At 43.2% G+C, this 18,768-nt stretch overlaps 1 protein-coding gene across 6 annotated transcripts in view; it reads right to left on the bottom strand.

Moving 5' to 3' along the window:
- The window catches only part of COL8A1 (collagen type VIII alpha 1 chain), a 603,924-nt gene that overhangs the window by 430,430 nt on the left and 154,726 nt on the right, over positions 1-18,768 (bottom strand). For 5 of the 6 annotated variants that reach the window (XM_062206814.1, XM_062206843.1, XM_062206819.1 and 2 more), the window contains 2 exons: positions 13,260-13,590; positions 5,464-8,740 (listed from right to left, as the gene is read on the bottom strand). In XM_062206814.1, the coding sequence (XP_062062798.1) occupies positions 6,834-8,740; positions 13,260-13,590 (2,238 nt within the window). In that variant the 3' untranslated portion in view covers positions 5,464-6,833. Of the gene's footprint in view, positions 1-5,463; positions 8,741-13,259; positions 13,591-18,768 lie in introns of those variants that run through there. The other variant, XM_062206852.1, reaches the window with a different exon arrangement.

Genomic DNA, 18,768 nt, shown 5'->3' with positions numbered 1-18,768 from the left:
CCTGCAAAATGTAGTAGAACGTGGTTGTATTCCCTCTATGTTGGTTCTGTTTATTTGGAATTCATTGTATGTCCATATACATTGGGATGATGTTTACCTCAGCCCTATCTTTGTGAAAGGATTTGTTTAACTAACTTCCTGCAGTTAAAAAAAAAAAAGGAAATTGTAGAGCAATTCGATTATTTTTGTCTGCAAACAGTGCTACTTTTTTCTCCTTTTTATTGCAAGAGGTCACTGGGCCTTTTTCCGGTCACATGGCTCCACCCCTCATCTTACTACCAAATGCATACTCTGAATACCCCCATGTCCACCTGTCACAGGCTGAACTGTGTCCTCCACGATGCATATGTTGAAGGTTTCCTAGTACCTCACAGTGTGACTGCTTCTAGAAACAGAGCTTTCAAGAGATCATGAAGTCAGAATGAGGTCACGAAGATGAGCTCTGGTCCAGTATGCCTGGTGTCCTTATTAAAAGAGGTCAGTGAAGACCCAGGCAGAGGGAAGTCCATGTGAAGACACATGGAAGAGGATTGCCATCTACAAGCCAAGGAGAAAAGCCTTAGGAAGAAACCAATCCTGCTGGCACTGTGCTATTTGACTTGTAGGCTCCAGGACTGTACAAAAATAGATTTCTGTTAGTTAAGGCCACCCAGTCTGTGGTTATGTTATTGTGATAAACTTAGTAAGCTATTGCCTCCACCATCAAGTCCAGTTCCACAAGTCTGTACATAAACTCACTATCTTCCCTTTCCCCCTGCCTGGGAATGGCTCTTCAAGTGGAATCACCATCCCTGTCTTTGAAGAGGAAACTGCTTTGGGGCCAAGCTTCCTTCTCCCATGTAAGGGCATCTGTTCAGTTCAGCCTTGCCACTGTCTTCAGTTGTTCCATTCTTCTCCTTTCCACCATTGAGCTCCTGGTCATTCAGTCCTTGGATGCTGATACCTGAGCCTACCTGGCCCTCTGTTCTTGGAAGGCTTCCTCAGGGCCCTCTTCCATCACTTGTTTCGATGACAGCTCTTCTGGTCTCCTAACTGGTTCTACTACCTGTACCTTCCCTTCTCCTGTGTTGTCATCATAGAATCTTAGCCTATTTTTCTAAAATGTTTATTTTTATACAACTTCCCTACTTAAGACCTACAATAGCTTCTTTTTTTTTTTTTTTTTTTTTTTTTTTTTTGACAGGCAGAGTTAGACAGTGAGAGAGAGAAAGGTCTTTCTTTCCGTTAGTTCACCCCCGCAAATGGCTACTACGGCTGGCGCACTGCGCAGATCCAAAGCCAGGAGCCAGGTACTTCCTGCTTCCTCCTGGTCTCCCATGAGGGTACAGTGCCAAAGCACTTGGGCCATCCTCCACTGCCTTCCTGGGCCACAGCAGAGAGCTGGACTGGAAGAGGAGCAACCAGGACAGAATCCGGTGCCCCAACTGGGACTAGAACCCTGGCTGCCGGCGCTGCAGGTGGAGGATTAGCCAAGTGGGCCACAGTGCTGGCCCTACAATAGCTTCTTATGCATATTAGACAACACAGAAGTGCTTCTTTCCTGTGTGTAAAACAGTGAGTCCCTGGGCCCTCCTCTAGTTACTGAATCAGTCTCCTTTATTTGTCCTAGGGTAGGTGCTGCAATCCAGTTAGGCCATTTCCTGGATCTCAGCTTCCTTCCCTTCCCTAACCTCCTGTCCAGGACAGCCCCCTCCCCAAGTTTGTTCCTTTCCATTAGAAGAGGGGCTATTCCTCTTGACACCTTCATGCTCCCTCTATCCAAATCCTACATTTCAGTCAAAATCATGTTCTCCAAAAAGTGATCTGAGATAAAGTTTCAGCTCACAGTTAACTTCCATATAATCTTGGGATGCCCTGGCTGGGAAGGGAATTTCCTGCCATATAGCTGACCTCGCAACGGGTTTAGGTTTCTGTCCCGCAGCATCCCTGAATGATCCTTTCTGCCTTCAGCCCTGGCATTGGATCAGTAACTCAACGCGGGCTTTGGCTGCTAAGGTGAAAGAACTCAGAAAGCTAATATTCCAGTAGGGAAGACAGACAGCAGTTACAAAGCAGGAAGAGTACAGGTACAGAAGAATGTGCAAGGCAGGGTGGTGATGGGAGGTGGCAGGGGACTAAATCTAAACAGCAGGGCAGGTTTATGGGGGACATCATGCTGCTCTGAGTGTTGGATACTGAGCAGTTTGCCAATCAGTCAAGTCAGAGAGGGTTTTCCAGGGAAGGAGCTGTGTGGGCTGGGCTTTCTCTTTCTAAATCTCTCTAGCATGTGTGTGTCCATTCGGCATCACACTATCCACCCTTGGAAATCAATTTTTTCTTTAACCAATATCTTGAGATCCTCCTAGCAGAAGGCAATTTCTTCTTTTTTTTAGACAAGAAGGATTATGTCTGGCAGTACATGGTGGGGGCTTTTTTGGTTTTCACATAAAGGGACTATATAATGAGGGTACTTTAAGCAGTTTGTGGAAAATGAAATTAAATGATGTTTATTTTGGTACAAAAAACTTGAAATCCGTGCACATGAGGGGTCTTCAGTTCATGAAAAATGCATATTATGAAAAAACATCATTTTCAAAACTTTTTAAATAAACATTTTTTAATTTCATTTTTCCATGAATTTTAAAAATGTTTAGTTTCATCTACTTGAAAAGAGGAAGTATGGGGTTGGGAGGAGATCTTCTGTCTGCTGGTTCACTCTCCAGTTGGCGACAACAGCCAGGGCTGGTCCAGATTGAGGCCAGGAACCAGGAACTCCATCCAGGTTTCCTAGGTGACATGATGTTTCCATGGGTAACAGTGGCCCAAGCACTTTAGTCATTACCTGCTGCCTCCCAGGATGCATTAGCAGGAAGCTGGATCAGAAGCTGAGCAGCTGGGACTTGAACATGTGCTCTGATATGGGATGTGGTTGTCCCAAGTGGCAGTCTAATCTGTGCTACAATGCTTGCCTCGCAAAATGTTTTTATACCAAAACACTTATCTTTAATTCTAATGTACATGAAATTGCTGAAGTGTCTCATATTGAAGAGTTGGATGTGCATTTTGAATTGCTTCATTCCATTGCAGAGATGATTGGTTGCCCTCTTGTCCAGCATTCTGAATTCTAACCATTTATTTCTTCCTGCCTCTGTCTCCTGTATCCAACCTTTCCTTTACTTTTGTTATCAACAAGATGACTCTGATCACTATATTTTTGACTGTGGAATCAAACAGGACTACTAGGGCTATATGGCAGTGGAAATTCTGATCTTAAACTTCCAGCTTGGTGGTTTATACAAGAAAGTTAACCAGCTTTTGTCTGGTGGTGCACACTTGCTTGTTGAATGATTTGAATAATCCCTTCATGATATTCTAGTCATGATAAATTTTGATCATTCTGGGCTTGGTAAGTCACCACAAATAACTCCTTCCCTATCAGTTATGCTTATGAAGACCCTTGGTTTTTGAAACAGGTCAGCTTCTGCCCTGGAGTGCTACTAACCCCTGTACCCTCCCCCAAATATTTGGCTATAGTGTGGCAAAGTGCAATAGAGTGGAGTTTGTGAAGATTGGTTTCTGGTGAAGAAGAGAGGTGGGTGGGATTCTTGTTTTTGATGATGGAAGTGACAGATGTGGCAGCTAATCACTTTCTAATATGTCTGTTCTTCCTTCTTCCAAATTATTAAAACCCCTGATTTTTGGCTGGGCATGTGGTTACCCAGAACAAATAGTCACATTTTCCTACTCCCTTGCTGCTCGTTGTGGCAGTGTGGCTGAGCCCAGGGCACTGGGATATGGGAGCAGTGCTGGGTTGAGTCCTTTAAGACAAAGGGGGTGCCCTCCCCTTCCTGCCCTTCCCACTCCTCACCCCACTCCTCCACTGACTATGACTGTTAGCTCTCCTGGACCCTGGGGATGAGGGCACACCCTCTGGATAGGAGAGCAAAAAGAAACCTGGGGCCCTGATTGGAACCAACATCTGAGCTCTAGGCTGCTTATGCGCTAAGCTGTTAGGACTCAGAGGAATGTATTGTCCTGGCTGAGCTATGTTTATTTTAGGCCTCTGCTTCAGCAGCTAGCTATGTATTACAGTGGGGGCTAAAAAAAACAAAAACAAAAAACAACTTATGCAGTTCATACAGCAGCAGCTGAATGATATGAACAAGATGAGAAAAATACTTTAAAAGATATTTAATGACTTTTTTCAAATCAGTACAAAAATTTAAATACAAAAATGATTTGCTATTAAGTCTCAAATCTATCATGGAAACTCAAACAAGTTACCAGTCTGTTCACCATCCGTTGTATTCTGTAAACTATTTGAGAACAGTCACCCACTACAGACATTCTTTTCCCCTATGGGATGTCATTCTGCATTAAAACTCTGTATTTAAATAACAATAATGCCAGTTTGGTCCATTTCACATGGAAAAGTTCTAGTTCATCTTGAATTAAATAGGGATCTCAGCACTAACTCTAGACTTTAGAACACATGGTTGTTTCACCTGTTTTTTCACTAATGTGTTAACATGATGTGCAAAAATCAAAGGGCAAACACAGGCACATAGGTCATTATTTAAAACTCTTTCTTAAATTAATGGAGTATCATTTAGTTCTGAGATTAGCACCATTGAAGAATACATAGTATCTGGCATTGGTTTTGCTTCTTCCCCATCTGAAAGTTTGAAGCATATGCCTAATACACACACACACACACACAGGCAATTGAGTAACAACCAATAAATAAGTTGGAAGGTATTTTGAAAGTGAAATTTGATTTTAACTAAAGAGATAATTTCTCTCTTGCCTGGTGAAAACTAACAGCCCATACATGTACAGATAAATACAGTTTCACAAAGCAGTGGATCTGACCTGCCTCCAAGCTGTTTAAACAGAAGGGGCCCAGTGGATCCATGTCCCCTCTGTCATCCTCCGCCCCAGAACAACAGCCATAGGACCACCCCAAAGTATATTTCCCACATAAGTGCTGTCTGCTTTGAACATGAAGGTTGGGTACGACATATTTTTGAAGTGTGCTATACAATTAGCAATGAATAAGAAACCTGTGGTACAAACTCATTTTTCTTAAAAACTGTGAGGAAATAGTGCTTGTGTACTATACAAGGAAAAAGATGAATATTAGGCCAAGAGAAGTATTTTTGTGGTGGTAGAAATGATTCAGATTTGACCTAGACACATTTCCATGTGTTTCTTATATCGTATTTATTTGTGAATTTTCCCATCTATATCCCCTCAATTCCTCACTCTTTCCATTTTCAGAAAAAGGTACAAGATTCCTGCACCAGCATCCCATAGTATTTCCCCAAGAGGCTAATAGTGTCAGCAGCAGGCTAATAGCAGACATGAAATGGTTTGTCTGGCCTTTGAGATCAGATTAGAATACCCAGAGCAATTGCTGTGTGCCTCGGTGAAAACCTGGAAGAACACCAATTTCTTCTTTTCAAACTTGTATTGGTCCCTGACTTGCGCTGAGTATGGGGCAACATCAACACCATGGGCTCTTGCTGCTCTTTGACACTCCAGGTAGTTTGTCCACAGGTTGCTTCAAGACATTCTTTTCCTATTTTAAGAAAAAGGGGGAAGATTTGTGCCTCTTCATGTGGGGCACCAAATGTTGTTCCATCACCTGTAATTTCACAGCACATTTTCTTTCCGATTTCAAGCTTAAGAACTGTATCCTCAAATAAACATTTGTTTTCTTAAATAATTCTGAAAAGTCTTGTTCCCAGGTAAAGAATGGCTTGGATTTTGGAAACTGACTTTGGCACCTCAGATGAGACATTGATTTGCATACCCCATAACACAGGTACTAAAAAATACTGGTATCGCCATGGCCAAAATCCACTGTGTTTTTGTGTGGAGACAAATGAGGGGGACTGTGCATGCATGTAAACTTAATTGATAACTATCATTAATCATAAAGATCCTACAAAACTGAAAGTTATTGCAGGAAATGTTATTTTTTTCTTTCTTATAACTTCCAGGTGTTTATAGTTGGGCTGAAGTGGAAATTACATGGTGAGAAGGCAAAAAAATAAAATCAGGCGTGGGAAAAACAAAACAAAAGAAGGCCTTCGGTCATACATAGTTGATTACTGTGCATGTCTCCTAGCTGGTGTGTTAGCTCCTGGCAGCACCCTGTCTACTGCCTCACCAAAGCGTCTCACCCAGTGCTGGGCACAGACTGGGCGCTGAATAACTGCATACAAGGGTTGAATGGTTCACTTGTTCTTTTAGAGACAGCGGACACACAACTCTAACAAGGACCCTTGTTGCTAAAAGACACAGCCTCCGACACAAAAAGACACATCCCTTGGACTACAATACTCCCACGTCCCACGGCCCCCTCCCACTGGGGCAGTAACAGAGCAGAACCTCTCTCAACCTTCCCCCAGCAAAGTGTCTGCACAAATAAAAGTAAATACGGCAGATGGTTGTTAACATTGACATTTCTTTAAGGCATATTTATAAATACTTTAAAACAATGTGAGTGAGTGACTCTCATTAGCTATGATCTTTCATACTGAGATATTCTGACTGATCTGAATAAGCAGATTATCGTGGAAGCACATAACATACAACAGCTAATATGATTCCAGTGGGTACAACACGAGTGTCAGTACTTGATACAAAAATCTATCCCATCATTTTCAGTTACAAGCTGCTGTGCAGAGGATTAAACACATGCATCTTAGTTTTTGTACACGACGGTCCAAATTTTCACTTAAATATCTTTCCAACTATATAAATGTTTTGAAGCAATGAACATATTTCATTTGGATTTTTTTGGTGCATCATTTTCTTCTATTAAATCTCTCTCTTTTTTTTTCTTTCTACATGGGATACAATAAATATCCTGAAAAGGAGGAATGGACGTACTGCCCGGCGTACAGTCCCGCAGCCTGTTCTGACGGCAGCTGGAGGAAGACGCGGTCCCCGGGCCTCAGCAGCAGCACCGCACTCCCAGACGCCTGGTCCAGGAAGCCCTTTTTGTACTCGTCGTACGTGTACATCACGGGCTCGTTGTTCTTGAACAGAGCAACCCACACGTTGCCCCCCTTGCAGTGAACATGGTACGCAAAGTAGTAGACCCCGGGAACCTCGCAGGTGAAGATGCCCGTCTGCGGGTTGTAGTTCTGTCTGCCATTGTAGAGCAGTCTGTCGAACTTTATCGGGGCCCCCACCGGGGGGAAGGGCGCTGTCAGCTCGGCGGTAAAGGCAGGCATCTCATAGGCTGGCCCGCCGTTCTTGCCTTTCTTGGCCGCATAGGCGTGAGGAGTTTTTACACCATCAATCCCCAGCCCCATATCTGGCAGATACTCTCCCTGGGGTGCCGGTGTGGGGGGCATCACAGCTGGGGGCCCTGGAGGCCCTGGAGGGCCTGGGGGGCCTGGAAGGCCAGGCTGGCCTTGAGGACCAAGGGCACCAGGCTTCCCAGGTGGCCCATGAAGTCCTGCTACTCCTGGCTTCCCGACCCCAGGAAACCCAGGGGGCCCTGGGAGGCCTGGCTCCCCTTTGGGGCCTGGGATCCCAGGTGGTCCAATGGGGCCACTTGGGCCTGCAATCCCTGGGATTCCTGGGGGACCTTGCAGACCTTGATCCCCTGGGATGCCTGGCTCTCCTTTTGGTCCAAGCAGTCCTGGAACCCCAGGGAGCCCAGGCAAACCTTTATGCCCCGCTTCTCCCTTGGGCCCTATGGGACCTGGCAAACCCCTTATGCCAGGAGGCCCTACTTCACCAAGGAAACCTGGCTTTCCTGGGAAACCTTGAAGCCCTGGCTCACCCTTGGGACCTGGTGGCCCCTGTGGCCCCACAATTCCACCTTCTCCTTTGGGCCCAGGGAAACCAATAGCACCTGGGGGGCCCATAGGACCTGGAATTCCAGGCAGGCCTGGCTCTCCTGGGGGACCCCCCATTCCTGGGGCCCCGACTGGTCCTTTCTCCCCCCTCGGTCCAAGAGCCCCAGGAACACCCCCTATCCCTCGGTCACCTTTGGGTCCTGGGAAGCCTGGTTTCCCAACTCCTGGAAGGCCGGGGGGTCCTGGCAGCCCTGGCAGCCCTTGCTCCCCTTTGCCACCTGGAAATCCTGGTTGGCCGGGGATCCCGTCTTGGCCTGGCTTTCCGACTCCAGGCAACCCAGGAGGTCCTTGAATCCCTGGCACCCCAATTGGGCCCTGTGGGCCAGGCTCTCCTGGTGGCCCTGGCTTCCCCAGGGGCCCTTGGGGCCCAGGGAAGCCTGTCACTCCTGGTTTGCCCACTCCTGGGAGTCCGACGGGGCCAGGGGGGCCGTGCATCCCTGGAGGACCCTTGAGGCCTGGCAGACCTGGCATCCCGAAGCCCTTCTCTCCTTTAGGTCCCTGAAGGCCTGGAGGTCCCGGTGGGCCTTTGGGTCCTCGATCACCCTTTGCTCCTGGTTGCCCTGGCAACCCTGGCCCACCTGGCTTCCCAATGCCAGGAAGTCCATGAGGCCCTGGAGGTCCTTGTGGGCCTGGGATTCCCATGGGCCCGATTTCCCCTTTGGGTCCAATTTCGCCTTTGGCCCCAGGCATTCCCATGGCTCCAGGCTTCCCTGGCATTCCGGGCATACCTGGCTTTCCAACTCCTGGATATCCCTGTGGCCCTGGTTTTCCTTTGATTCCAGGTATCCCTTGACCTGGCAAACCGGGAGGCCCAGGTGGTCCTCTTGGGCCAGGTTCTCCACGGGGACCTTGTTCCCCTCGTAAACTGGCTAATGGTATTTCTGAGAGGGAGGGAGGGAGAGAGAGAAAGAGAGAGAGGAGGTTAATACTGATTATCCCTTATTTGGAAGAAGTAATGAGAATCATTATGTAGGTGTTACACATTTGCCTGTTACTTTCATGAGGAATAATGTGTGCATTCTCAGGACTGCATAACATCACCACTTTAGGGAAAATAAAGCTGATTATTTCTTTGATATATTTGAGGTATTGTTTTGAGAACTGATATGTGTAGCTGCTTGTATAAGGATTGGTTAAGTGAAAAGGCTAGAAAGTAATTAAGAAACATTTTAAGTACAGAACTTGGAGATATTATGGTATGTTCACTATGGAAAATTTGGAAAATTCAAAGATATATTAAGAAATATCAAAATTGCTTTATAGGCTCACTACTCAGAGATAACCACTTGATGTTTATATGTATTTTCATCTTATTTATTCTAGGTATACTTGTATATGAATAGTCTTCAAAAAGTTCATGAGAAATGTGTATTATGAGAAAACTATGCACTGAATTCAATGTTTTTGCACCAAAATAAGCTTATGTTTTAATTCTATTTTCCATGATGTTTTGAAGTACCTTTGTGTGTGTGTGTGTGTGTCTGTGTATGTATTTCATTTTACTATTGTTATTTTTAAGATTTTTACTTATTTGTGAGGCAGAGAAAGAAAGTTGCTATCTGCTGGTTCACTCTCCAAATGCCCACAATGGACCCTAGGTTGGGGCAAAAGCCAGAAGCCAGGAACGCAATGCAGGCCTCCCACATGGGTAACAGGGATGCAATCTTTTGCGCCATCACTGCTGCCTCCCTGGGTCTGCATTAGCAGGATGCTGGAGTCAGAAGCTGGAGCTGGGAATTAAAGCCAGGCATTCCTACATGAGATGTGGGCATCTTAACTCCTGTGCCTAACCATGTATATATTTTAAGCCATGTTGGAACAGTTCTCTATTTTATCTATCATTTTTTTTCTACTTTAATTCATATTGTATTTTTCAGCGACTTTTTTCTCTAAATTTCACTAAATTTCACTGTATTTCTGAAATACAGTGTGATAATTCCATACACTTTTACAATATATAGTGATCAAATTGGGGGTAATTAGCATTTCCATCTCTTAAATATTTGTACTTTCTTTGTGTCAGAAATCTTTGACTTCTTTTCTAGTTATTTATAAAGTCAATAATACATTTTTGTAAACTTTATTTTTGGAAAAATTTTAATTGCAGATTGACAGATTATTTATGAGGTACAAAGCAATGTTATGATATATGAATACCAATGTAGAATAATTAAATCAAGTTATTGGCATACCTATCACTTTGAATACTTATTTTTTATGGTAAGAACATTTGGAATGTATTCTTTTAGTCACTCTAAAATGTACAATATACTATCATTAACTATTTTCACTGTGCTGTGTAATAGATCTCAAAATAAATAAATAAATAAAACCCAGCCAAGCTTATGCCTATCCAACCTTCTACCCTTTGACCCTTATCGTCCCCTTACCCTCCCAGCCTCTGCTAACCACCATTCTACTTCTTGGTTGTACAGGTTAATTGTTTCAGAGCCCACAGATGAAGAGTCCTCAAAAAGTTCATAGGAGATGCATGTTATGAACAATTATGAATGGATTTCAAAAATGTTTGCACCAAAATAAACTTTGAAAATTTTATTTCCCCATTAACTCTTTGAAGTTCCCTTGTATAAGTGAAAACATGCAGTTGTCTTTCTGTGCCTAGCTGATTTTTTTATTTAGTAATTTAAGGCTACATAATATTCCCTCATATGCTGAAATACCGTCTGATATTTATGAGAAAACTATGCACTGAATTCAATGTTTTTGCACCAAAATAAGCTTATCTTTTAATTCCATTTTGAATGAAATGAAATGAAAATTCATGAATGAAATTGAAATGAAATGAAAGCATTATCATGTGGATTCAGGTAAGAATTAAGGCATTTTATTGGCTCAATAACATCTTTTCATCTATGTTCCTTGGAGCCAATAGGTTTGCTTAATTTCTTTAATGTGCAGTAGGATTTCTGATTATTTCTCATTCACAAATCTGGCTTTTCCACAGGAGAGGTGGTTTAGAAGCAGGAAGTTCAGCTTATCCTCTGGCTTTGGCATGAGATCTTGACTGGGTCACTTTAGCCATTAGGATCTCTGCTTGCCTCTCTGAGCAATAAAAATAATGTAGCCACACTATAAGATTAGAGGATAGATATGAAAAGTGTAATGCTTTCTTGAGTTGCTGTTGAACTACAAAGTACATTTTGCTATGATGATCTTGCTGCATCTTTTACATAAACACAGCTGTGGGTATCCTGTACTACTAGAAATAATGGATAACATGAAGAAATAAAATATATGATGCCTGCATCTTAGTCTAACCAATAGTAACATCTTAATCCTGGCCATTGTGTTTTTCACTGAGCTGCAGTTGGAGGAAAATAGAACCTCAGAACTTAACATTCTTTTCAGGTAGGAATAAGTACAGGGAATACCAAAAGCCCGGCAGGCCATTCAAGGAAGGAGAGAAGACAATGGTCTGAGACAGTCTTCTAAGTGGCAAACTACTTCCTGAAGAGAAGAAAATTGGAAATAGTCCTTTTACTATGATAGTGCCATTAAGACATCCTGTTTCTAGGCAGTTGCTGTATCAAGGGAGTGTCTGGGGAAGGGTTACATGTTTTGAATCCCTGGTATGCAGCTCAGTGCCCAGGACACACTCAGTTCTTGTTGGGAATCTGTTGAATGACCAGGTGTAGCAACTCAAACTTCAGCATTTCCTTGACATTTATCACATGTATCTGATTCTCTTAACGATTTTATTTTACAGATGGAGAAAAATAGTCAGAGAGGAGACTAAGGTCTCCCTCATTTCTGGTATCCAGGCATCTAGGTCTCTTATTGCCAAGTCCAGTAGTTCTCCAGAGGAAGAGCTTCTTGCCACACTGGGGACTGGTCAGGGACTGGTCAGGATGCTCCAAAAGTAACCACCCCTTTGAGGCAGTGGTTTTTCCTACAAATGCTAGGACTCCCTGAGGACTCCAGGTGAACCTACTGAATTTATAATAAAGTGTCCCAGTGACAGACATTCTGTAGGTATTGAATAGCTAATACATATGACTGGAAAGGAATGGGTAAGAAATTTAGGTATCATTTCCAGATGCAGACAATAATCCCTAGTGTCCTATTTATTGATTGACATGCGTAGCTTAATTAGAGTAATAGTAAAAACAGTGATCCCAGCCGGCGCCATGGCTCAACAGGCTAATCCTCCGCCTTGCGGCACCAGCACACCGGGTTCTAGTCCCAGTCGGGGCGCCATATTCTGTCCCAGTTGCCCCTCTTCCAGGCCAGCTCTCTGCTGTGGCCCAGGAGTGCAGTGGAGGATGGCCCAAGTGCTTGGGCCCTGCAGCCCATGGGAGACCAGAAGCACCTGGCTCCTGGCTTCGGATCAGCACAGTATACCAGTGGCAGCACGCTGGCTGGCCGCAGTGCGCCAGCTGCGGCGGCCATTGGAGGGTGAACCAATGGCAAAGGAAGACCTTTCTCTCTGTCTCTCTCTTCACTGTCCACTCTGCCTGTCAAAAATAAATAATAATAATAATAATAAAAACAGTGATCCCATGCCTGGCTTGTAAAATGCTTTCACATGATCCTTTTTTTTTTTTTTTAAATCCAGCAAGTCCTTACAGCTTTGTACTAGTTCAGAAGACTAACTTGCTGCCTTTCTTTTACTGCTTTATTCCCCCAATATCTAGCCCAAAGCCTGACACAGGTAAGTGCTCACTAGATGGTTACTGAATGTTTGAAAGTTTGAATAACTCAATAATAAAGGGATAGACTATTTGTGATTAAATGTGTTTTGTTTCATAAGATGCTAATTAAAGCAATAAAGCAAAACATAAAATGGTACCACCATCTGTATCTTTCGTTTAGATTTTGCTGTAGTTTGGATGTGGTTTTCCCCCATCCCCAAGTTTCCTGTTGTAGAAGCTTAGTGCCCAGTGTGGTGATGTGAGAGATGGATCTTGAAGAGGAGGGGCCCAATTAAGGTCACTGGGGGCACACCCTCAGATGGGATTAAGGAAGTTCTCATGGGGCTCTGAGTTCATACTTCTCAAAGGTTGATAAAAAGAACAAGCCTGGCTGCTCGTCCATCTCTGGCTTCCTGTCTCACCCTGTAATCTTTCCCTCTTACATGCACTCTTACCGTAGAACACAGCCACAGGAGCTATCACCTGAGGCAGAATCAATGGAATCACCCTAGCTTGGACTTTCAGCCTGCAGAACTGTGAGTTAAATCAACCTCTTTTCTTTATAAAGCACTGAACTTCAGGTATTTCAATAAAGTAGAAGAAGATGGACTGATAAAGAATTGAGCTTTTCAAGAATAGGGCACAGAGCCACTTCCCATTTAATAAAGGCACATAATGAATTATGGAATTAAAAGGTTCTAAAATGTGGCTTTTCCCCCTAACCCTGTAATTTAGGAGGATGGTGTACCTTTGCCTTTCTTGGGGACTGCTTCCTTGCCCATTCTTGGCACCGGTTGAACTTCCTTCATGTACTGAGGGAGGTGTGGATACTCTTTGCCATACTGTGCATGGGGCATCTCCTTGCCCATGGTGAGGCCATCTTTGGCCAAAGGCATGTGAGGTACTTGCTGACCTAGCGGCTGGTATTGTGGAATTTGTGGTGGCATCTGAGGAGGAATCTGAGGTGGTAGTGGCTTGATCCCATAGTAGGCGCCAGCCTGAATGAGCCTGATGGAGCCCAGAGAAATGGTGAGCAGCACTTGCAGCAGCTGCGGAGGGCCAGGTGGCACGGCCATCACCTGTGGAAGGAAAGAATGCATAGCGTAGTGAGAACTTGGAGACCAATGAATGGTGTTTGAGACAGAAAGAAAAAAAATAAAAAATGGAAGCATAGTCTTTCTCGTTAGGACTTCATGGGTGGGAGGCAAATGAATGAGGAGACACTATCTTTTAAAAGAAATAAAAACAAAAATAACACAGGCAAAATTCAGAAGGGTGGCCAGCGCCGCGGCTCAATAGGCTAATCTCCGCCTGTGGCGCCGGCACACCGAGTTCTAGTCCCGGTCGGGGCGCCGGATTCTGTCCCGGTTGCCCCTCTTCCGGGCCAGCTCTCTGCTGTGGCCAGGGAGTGCAGTGGAGGATGGCCCAAGTGCTTGGGCCCTGCAGCCCATGGGAGACCAGAAGCACCTTGCTCCTGGCTTCGGATCAGCACGGTGCGCCGGTGGCAGCGCGCCGGCCGGCCACAGCGCGCCGGCTGCGGCGGCCATTGGAGGGTGAACCAATGGCAAAGGAAGACCTTTCTCTCTGTCTCTCTGTCTCTCTCACTCTGCCTGTCCAAAAAAAAAAAAAAAAAAAAAAATCAGAAGGGTAGGATTGCAGTTGGTGGAAATACAGTCTATGACTAGTTGTCCCCAAATATCAGTTATGCCCATTTTCTACAGAATTAGATTCCTGCTTTTCAGCAGGGAATGGAATAGCCCCTAATCAAGATATTTCAGTGAGGTGTGGCCAGACAATGAAGGCTAATTTGATGTCATTGTAATGGGTACAACTTCCAGGAAGAGTCCTGGCAAGGAGTGGGTATGCTCTTCCTTGTTCTGTTTTCTTCTGGGTGGAATGCTGATATGTTAGCTGGGTGGACCAGGCTCCTTGGATCATGAGGTGAAAACTGTACATTGAATATGGTAGAGGATCAGGCTAAAGGAAACCTCAATCCTATTTGAACATGGAGGCACCATACCAATCTTACATTTAGAATTTGTACACTCAAGAGAAAAATAAAGTTTTATCTTTATGCCACTTTTCTTTTGGGCATCCCACATTTGCCAAAAACTAATCCTAATAGATAGAATAAATTTTGCAAAAAGGAGGCAAACCTGGTTGCAAGGAAGGCTTTGTTAATAAATGGCAAAATTCTATGAGGGGGCTCAAAAAGTTCATGGAAAAATAGAAGTAAAAAATAATGGCCTAATATTTAAGATGTGGATGAGGATAACAGTGTCACACCACAGAGTGCCTGGGTTCAACTCCCAGTTCTAGCTCCTGACTCCAACTTCCTGCTGGCATGGAACCTGAGTGGCAACAGTGATGACTCAAGTGTTTGGGTTCCTGCCCCAGAAGTGGGAGACCTGGATTGACTTCCCAGCTCCTGCCTTCTGTCCCCTGACTGTTGCAGGCATTTGGGGGGTAAATCAGCAGGTGGAAAAACATCTCTCTGTCTCTGTCTCAGGAAAAGAAAAAAGAGAATCTGTGTTTAGCTGTCCTCCTATAGGTTCCTATGGACTTTTTCCAGCCACTTTTATTGTATTCAGTACTTTGGGATGGCTCTGTAAACAGATGAAGCCAATAATGTATTAACAGTACCAACTGAGAGAAAGTATGGTTAACTGAGGTTACTAAAAACAAAAAGCAATTCAAATCAATTGGCAATCTACAAAAAGAGTTAAAGATTTTAAAAGCTATTATTAAAATTGCTATATTGGTCTATTATGCTATGTCATATGTGTGTACATATTGTATGTCCACATGGGGAAATTTTATTAAGAGTTTTATTTTAAATGGCTTATAGATAAGATTGTCCATAAATTTAAGCTGCTAAAATCAATCAAAGATACATTTTAATTTGTGTGACCTGAATCTGTGTATCATATGTTTTAAACGTGTTGGTAGAAAGAAACTAAAAACATTTTAGATGGTTGTGCTTAAGTTTACTGGCTAAACAAACTACACCATGTTAGATATTTAAGAGGTGTTTTCAAATACATGATTCTTAAAATTTATAGAAGGCATTGGACCTTCTGGTAAATGTTTTCTTAAGTTGTTATCTAATGGTTGAAACGATTTGCTAAGTATTCATGTAATATTGCTATTGTCAGCAAGCGATCTAGGACTTGCTCCCTCATTTCTCTATTCTAAGCCCAACTTGTTCTTTCATTTCTCTATTCTCTTCAAGGTAGGAAACTAATTCTATTATAAAGGAATCTGTAGGACGCACAATTTAATCTTTAGACCTTATAAAAGAGATGGCTAACATTTTTCTGTAATAGCATAGCCAAAATAAGAACTTAAATAATAATCTCATAGCTAGATTCACTTCGCCATCAGCCAAGTATACATACAGTAAGTAGAAAAAACCTCCCTTTCAGACCAAAGGGAAAGAAAGTTTTAAAGTGAGAATATAATTTTCCTCATGGGCATTGTCTACCTTAGAAAAAGTACTACAGAACATGCCTGTGACTATAGACTTGTCGTTCAGGCCACCGAAGATTAGAGATGGGACTTGGGCACTCCCTTGACTTGCATCCTCTGGTCTGCTTTAACATAAACCAGGAGGAAAAGAAAGCTCGGCATCAGAAGCAATGGGTGGCAGGCCTATTAATGGCTGATCTGTACAGTGATCTGCCCTCAATGAGACCCAACAGGCCAGCCCACTGCAGTGGCTTTCAAAGTGGTAAGCCTGGGCTTCAGCAGAAGTCAGCTTGTGAAGAGCCCTGGCAGCTCTGCCAAGAGTTGGATCACTGGAAATGGACCTGCCCTGGAGTCGAAGGATGCCCAGGTCAGAGCCACAGATCTTATTGGCTCTAAGCTGAAAAGCCCTTCACTCAGCCCAACTTCCAAAGTGACCACTGCAGCTGAGGATATGGTCAAGTAGGGTCAGCAACATTGCAGGCAGAACTGTAAATTTCTTGTTAGAGATGCCCCCTGCCTTTGCCTGGCCAGCTCTCCTCCCAGGCCAGCCAAGTAATGACAGTCAACAGAGTGCCTTCCCCTAGGAGGTTCACACCTCCCTTAGGATATACCCCATGTGAAGAGATAGATAGGTCTGGGCCTCTTAATTTACAAGGCCTAAAGCCCACCAGATTATTATCAAGCCCCTTCTATCAGGTTCTATTTGCCTCTCAATCAGAAAAATTACTTGTAGCTCAGACAGCACCTTTCTTAGCTCCTCTAATAATGACTCTGTCCTTTGTTCTAGACCCTGTCTAGTGCACTTGGGCCTCATTCCTTTGTAATCATAACCTCTACTCTACCACCAATGGCTCTACTGCCAACCTGTGTGTACTGATGGTCCTCTTCCCCACTTAATGCTGTATAATTGTTCAAACCTGGTAAATGCCACTCTTAGGATCATTGGTTACTATCCTCACTCTGTCTTTTATGACCTTGTCTAAATATGATCAGAGTCGGTAAACTTGGAAGGCTTCCATAGCCTTGGCAACTCATGACGACAGCCTAGGGTGGTTACTGGCGCCATAAACTAGAGTGTCAATTTGTTGTGTCAACAACAGGAGTCACTGTGCACTTGTTCCTCATGTGGGATCTCTGTCCTTAATGTGCTGTACATTGTGATTTAATGCTATAACTTGTACTCAAACAGTATGTTTCACTTTGTGTTTCTATGTGGGTGCAAACTGTTGAAATCTTTATACTAAATTGATCTTCAAAGAGAATTGAAAATGAATCTTGATGCAAATGGAAGGGGAGAGGGAGCGGGAGAGGGGAAGGTTATGGGTGGGAGGGAAGTTATGGGAGGGGGAAGCCATTGTAATCCATAAGCTGTACACTGGAAATTTATATTCATTAAATAAAAGTTAAAAAAAAAGAAAAAAAGAAAAAGATAATGTGCACTTTCCACAACTTTTTGAAGTCTCCTAGTATTCTAAATGGAGATAGCTAATAATTTAGAGGATTTATGCCACAGGCAGAAATTTTTTTGTCTGTCAGATACCTCTTAGATGCTATAATGTAGTCACAAATAAATGTAAGTGCAAAATGAATGAAAAAGGCAAACAATGCAAAAAATTCTGAATTGGAGAGATGGTGTCCCACATGATAGTCCCAGTAATTTTAAAAATCACTGTCATATTTATGCACATTAACTTCTTAAATTTAAATGCCATGAAGCCATTAGTTTAGAACTTGTCTAATTGGACTTGGGATCCATTTGAGTTTACCTTGATACTTTTATGAAAAAAAGGAATTTACAAAGCAAATTAGCTTTATAAATAAGATGGATTTGTTTCACTATTCATAAGAATAAACTTTCTAAGCCCTTTTAATAGCACTCTCCACAAATGATCAGTTAACAGAATAAATATGAATGGGATTTATCTATTTGTAAAAACCCGCTTGAGAAGATCTCTGCCAACAACCTAGGCTGAAAAAGCCATGCGCAGAGATAAATGCACACTAGAGGGCAGTGTGGTACACACAGAAGTATGCTCAAGTCACTCATCCAGGCCTCCCACCTCTGTGGAACCCACAGGGGCAAGTATTGACTACACTATCACACTTCTTTGATCCTATGAAAATTAGACTCTCAAGAGGAGTGCCGTCATAGAGTAGAGAGAGAAGCAAGGGCAGAGAGGGAGCGAAAAAGAGAGGAATGGTAACTTTCTAATAATCCTTAGTGCAAGAGTCTTCTGGAAAACTTTGAAAAAAGTTCTGTCTATAAATAACTTCCATTTTCATGGAAGTTTATTTTTTTTGCTCCTGCTTATTTCTGGATTTTAGTTTTCCATTTCTTAGCAAACGTGCATTGACTTCGCAACATCCTATTCAAGGGCAATGCCAACAGTGTGAACAGGCTACAGAAGGGTTGGTTAATAAAAAGCACCTAAGAAAACATTTAATATGAATCCCTACCACAAAAGTCACTGCTTTACAATTTTTCTAAATATACTAACTGATCATTTTCCTTATTTGGAGAAAAACATGAAGGAACATTTGTCAGCAAAATTGTAACATTTTCTCCATTTCATAAATCAGAATAGTCTCAAGAAAGTGTTGCAAGGGTACTCTTAATATTCGTCTGAAGATAGGAAGCTGTCATTTTCTACCACAAAATTAATATTGATTTATGCCTATTAATAGCCAATTTTGAGGCCGGCCCTGTGGCGTAGCAGGTAAAGCTGTCGCCTGCAGTGCCGGCATCACATATGGGTGCCGGTTCAAGTCCCAGCTGCTCTGCTTCTGAT

The sequence above is a fragment of the Lepus europaeus genome, chromosome 2, assembly GCF_033115175.1.
Source record: "Lepus europaeus isolate LE1 chromosome 2, mLepTim1.pri, whole genome shotgun sequence".
Taxonomy (NCBI): Eukaryota; Metazoa; Chordata; class Mammalia; order Lagomorpha; family Leporidae; genus Lepus; species Lepus europaeus.
Note: the sequence above shows the minus strand (reverse complement) of the source record. Positions and strands in the feature narration are given on the sequence as shown.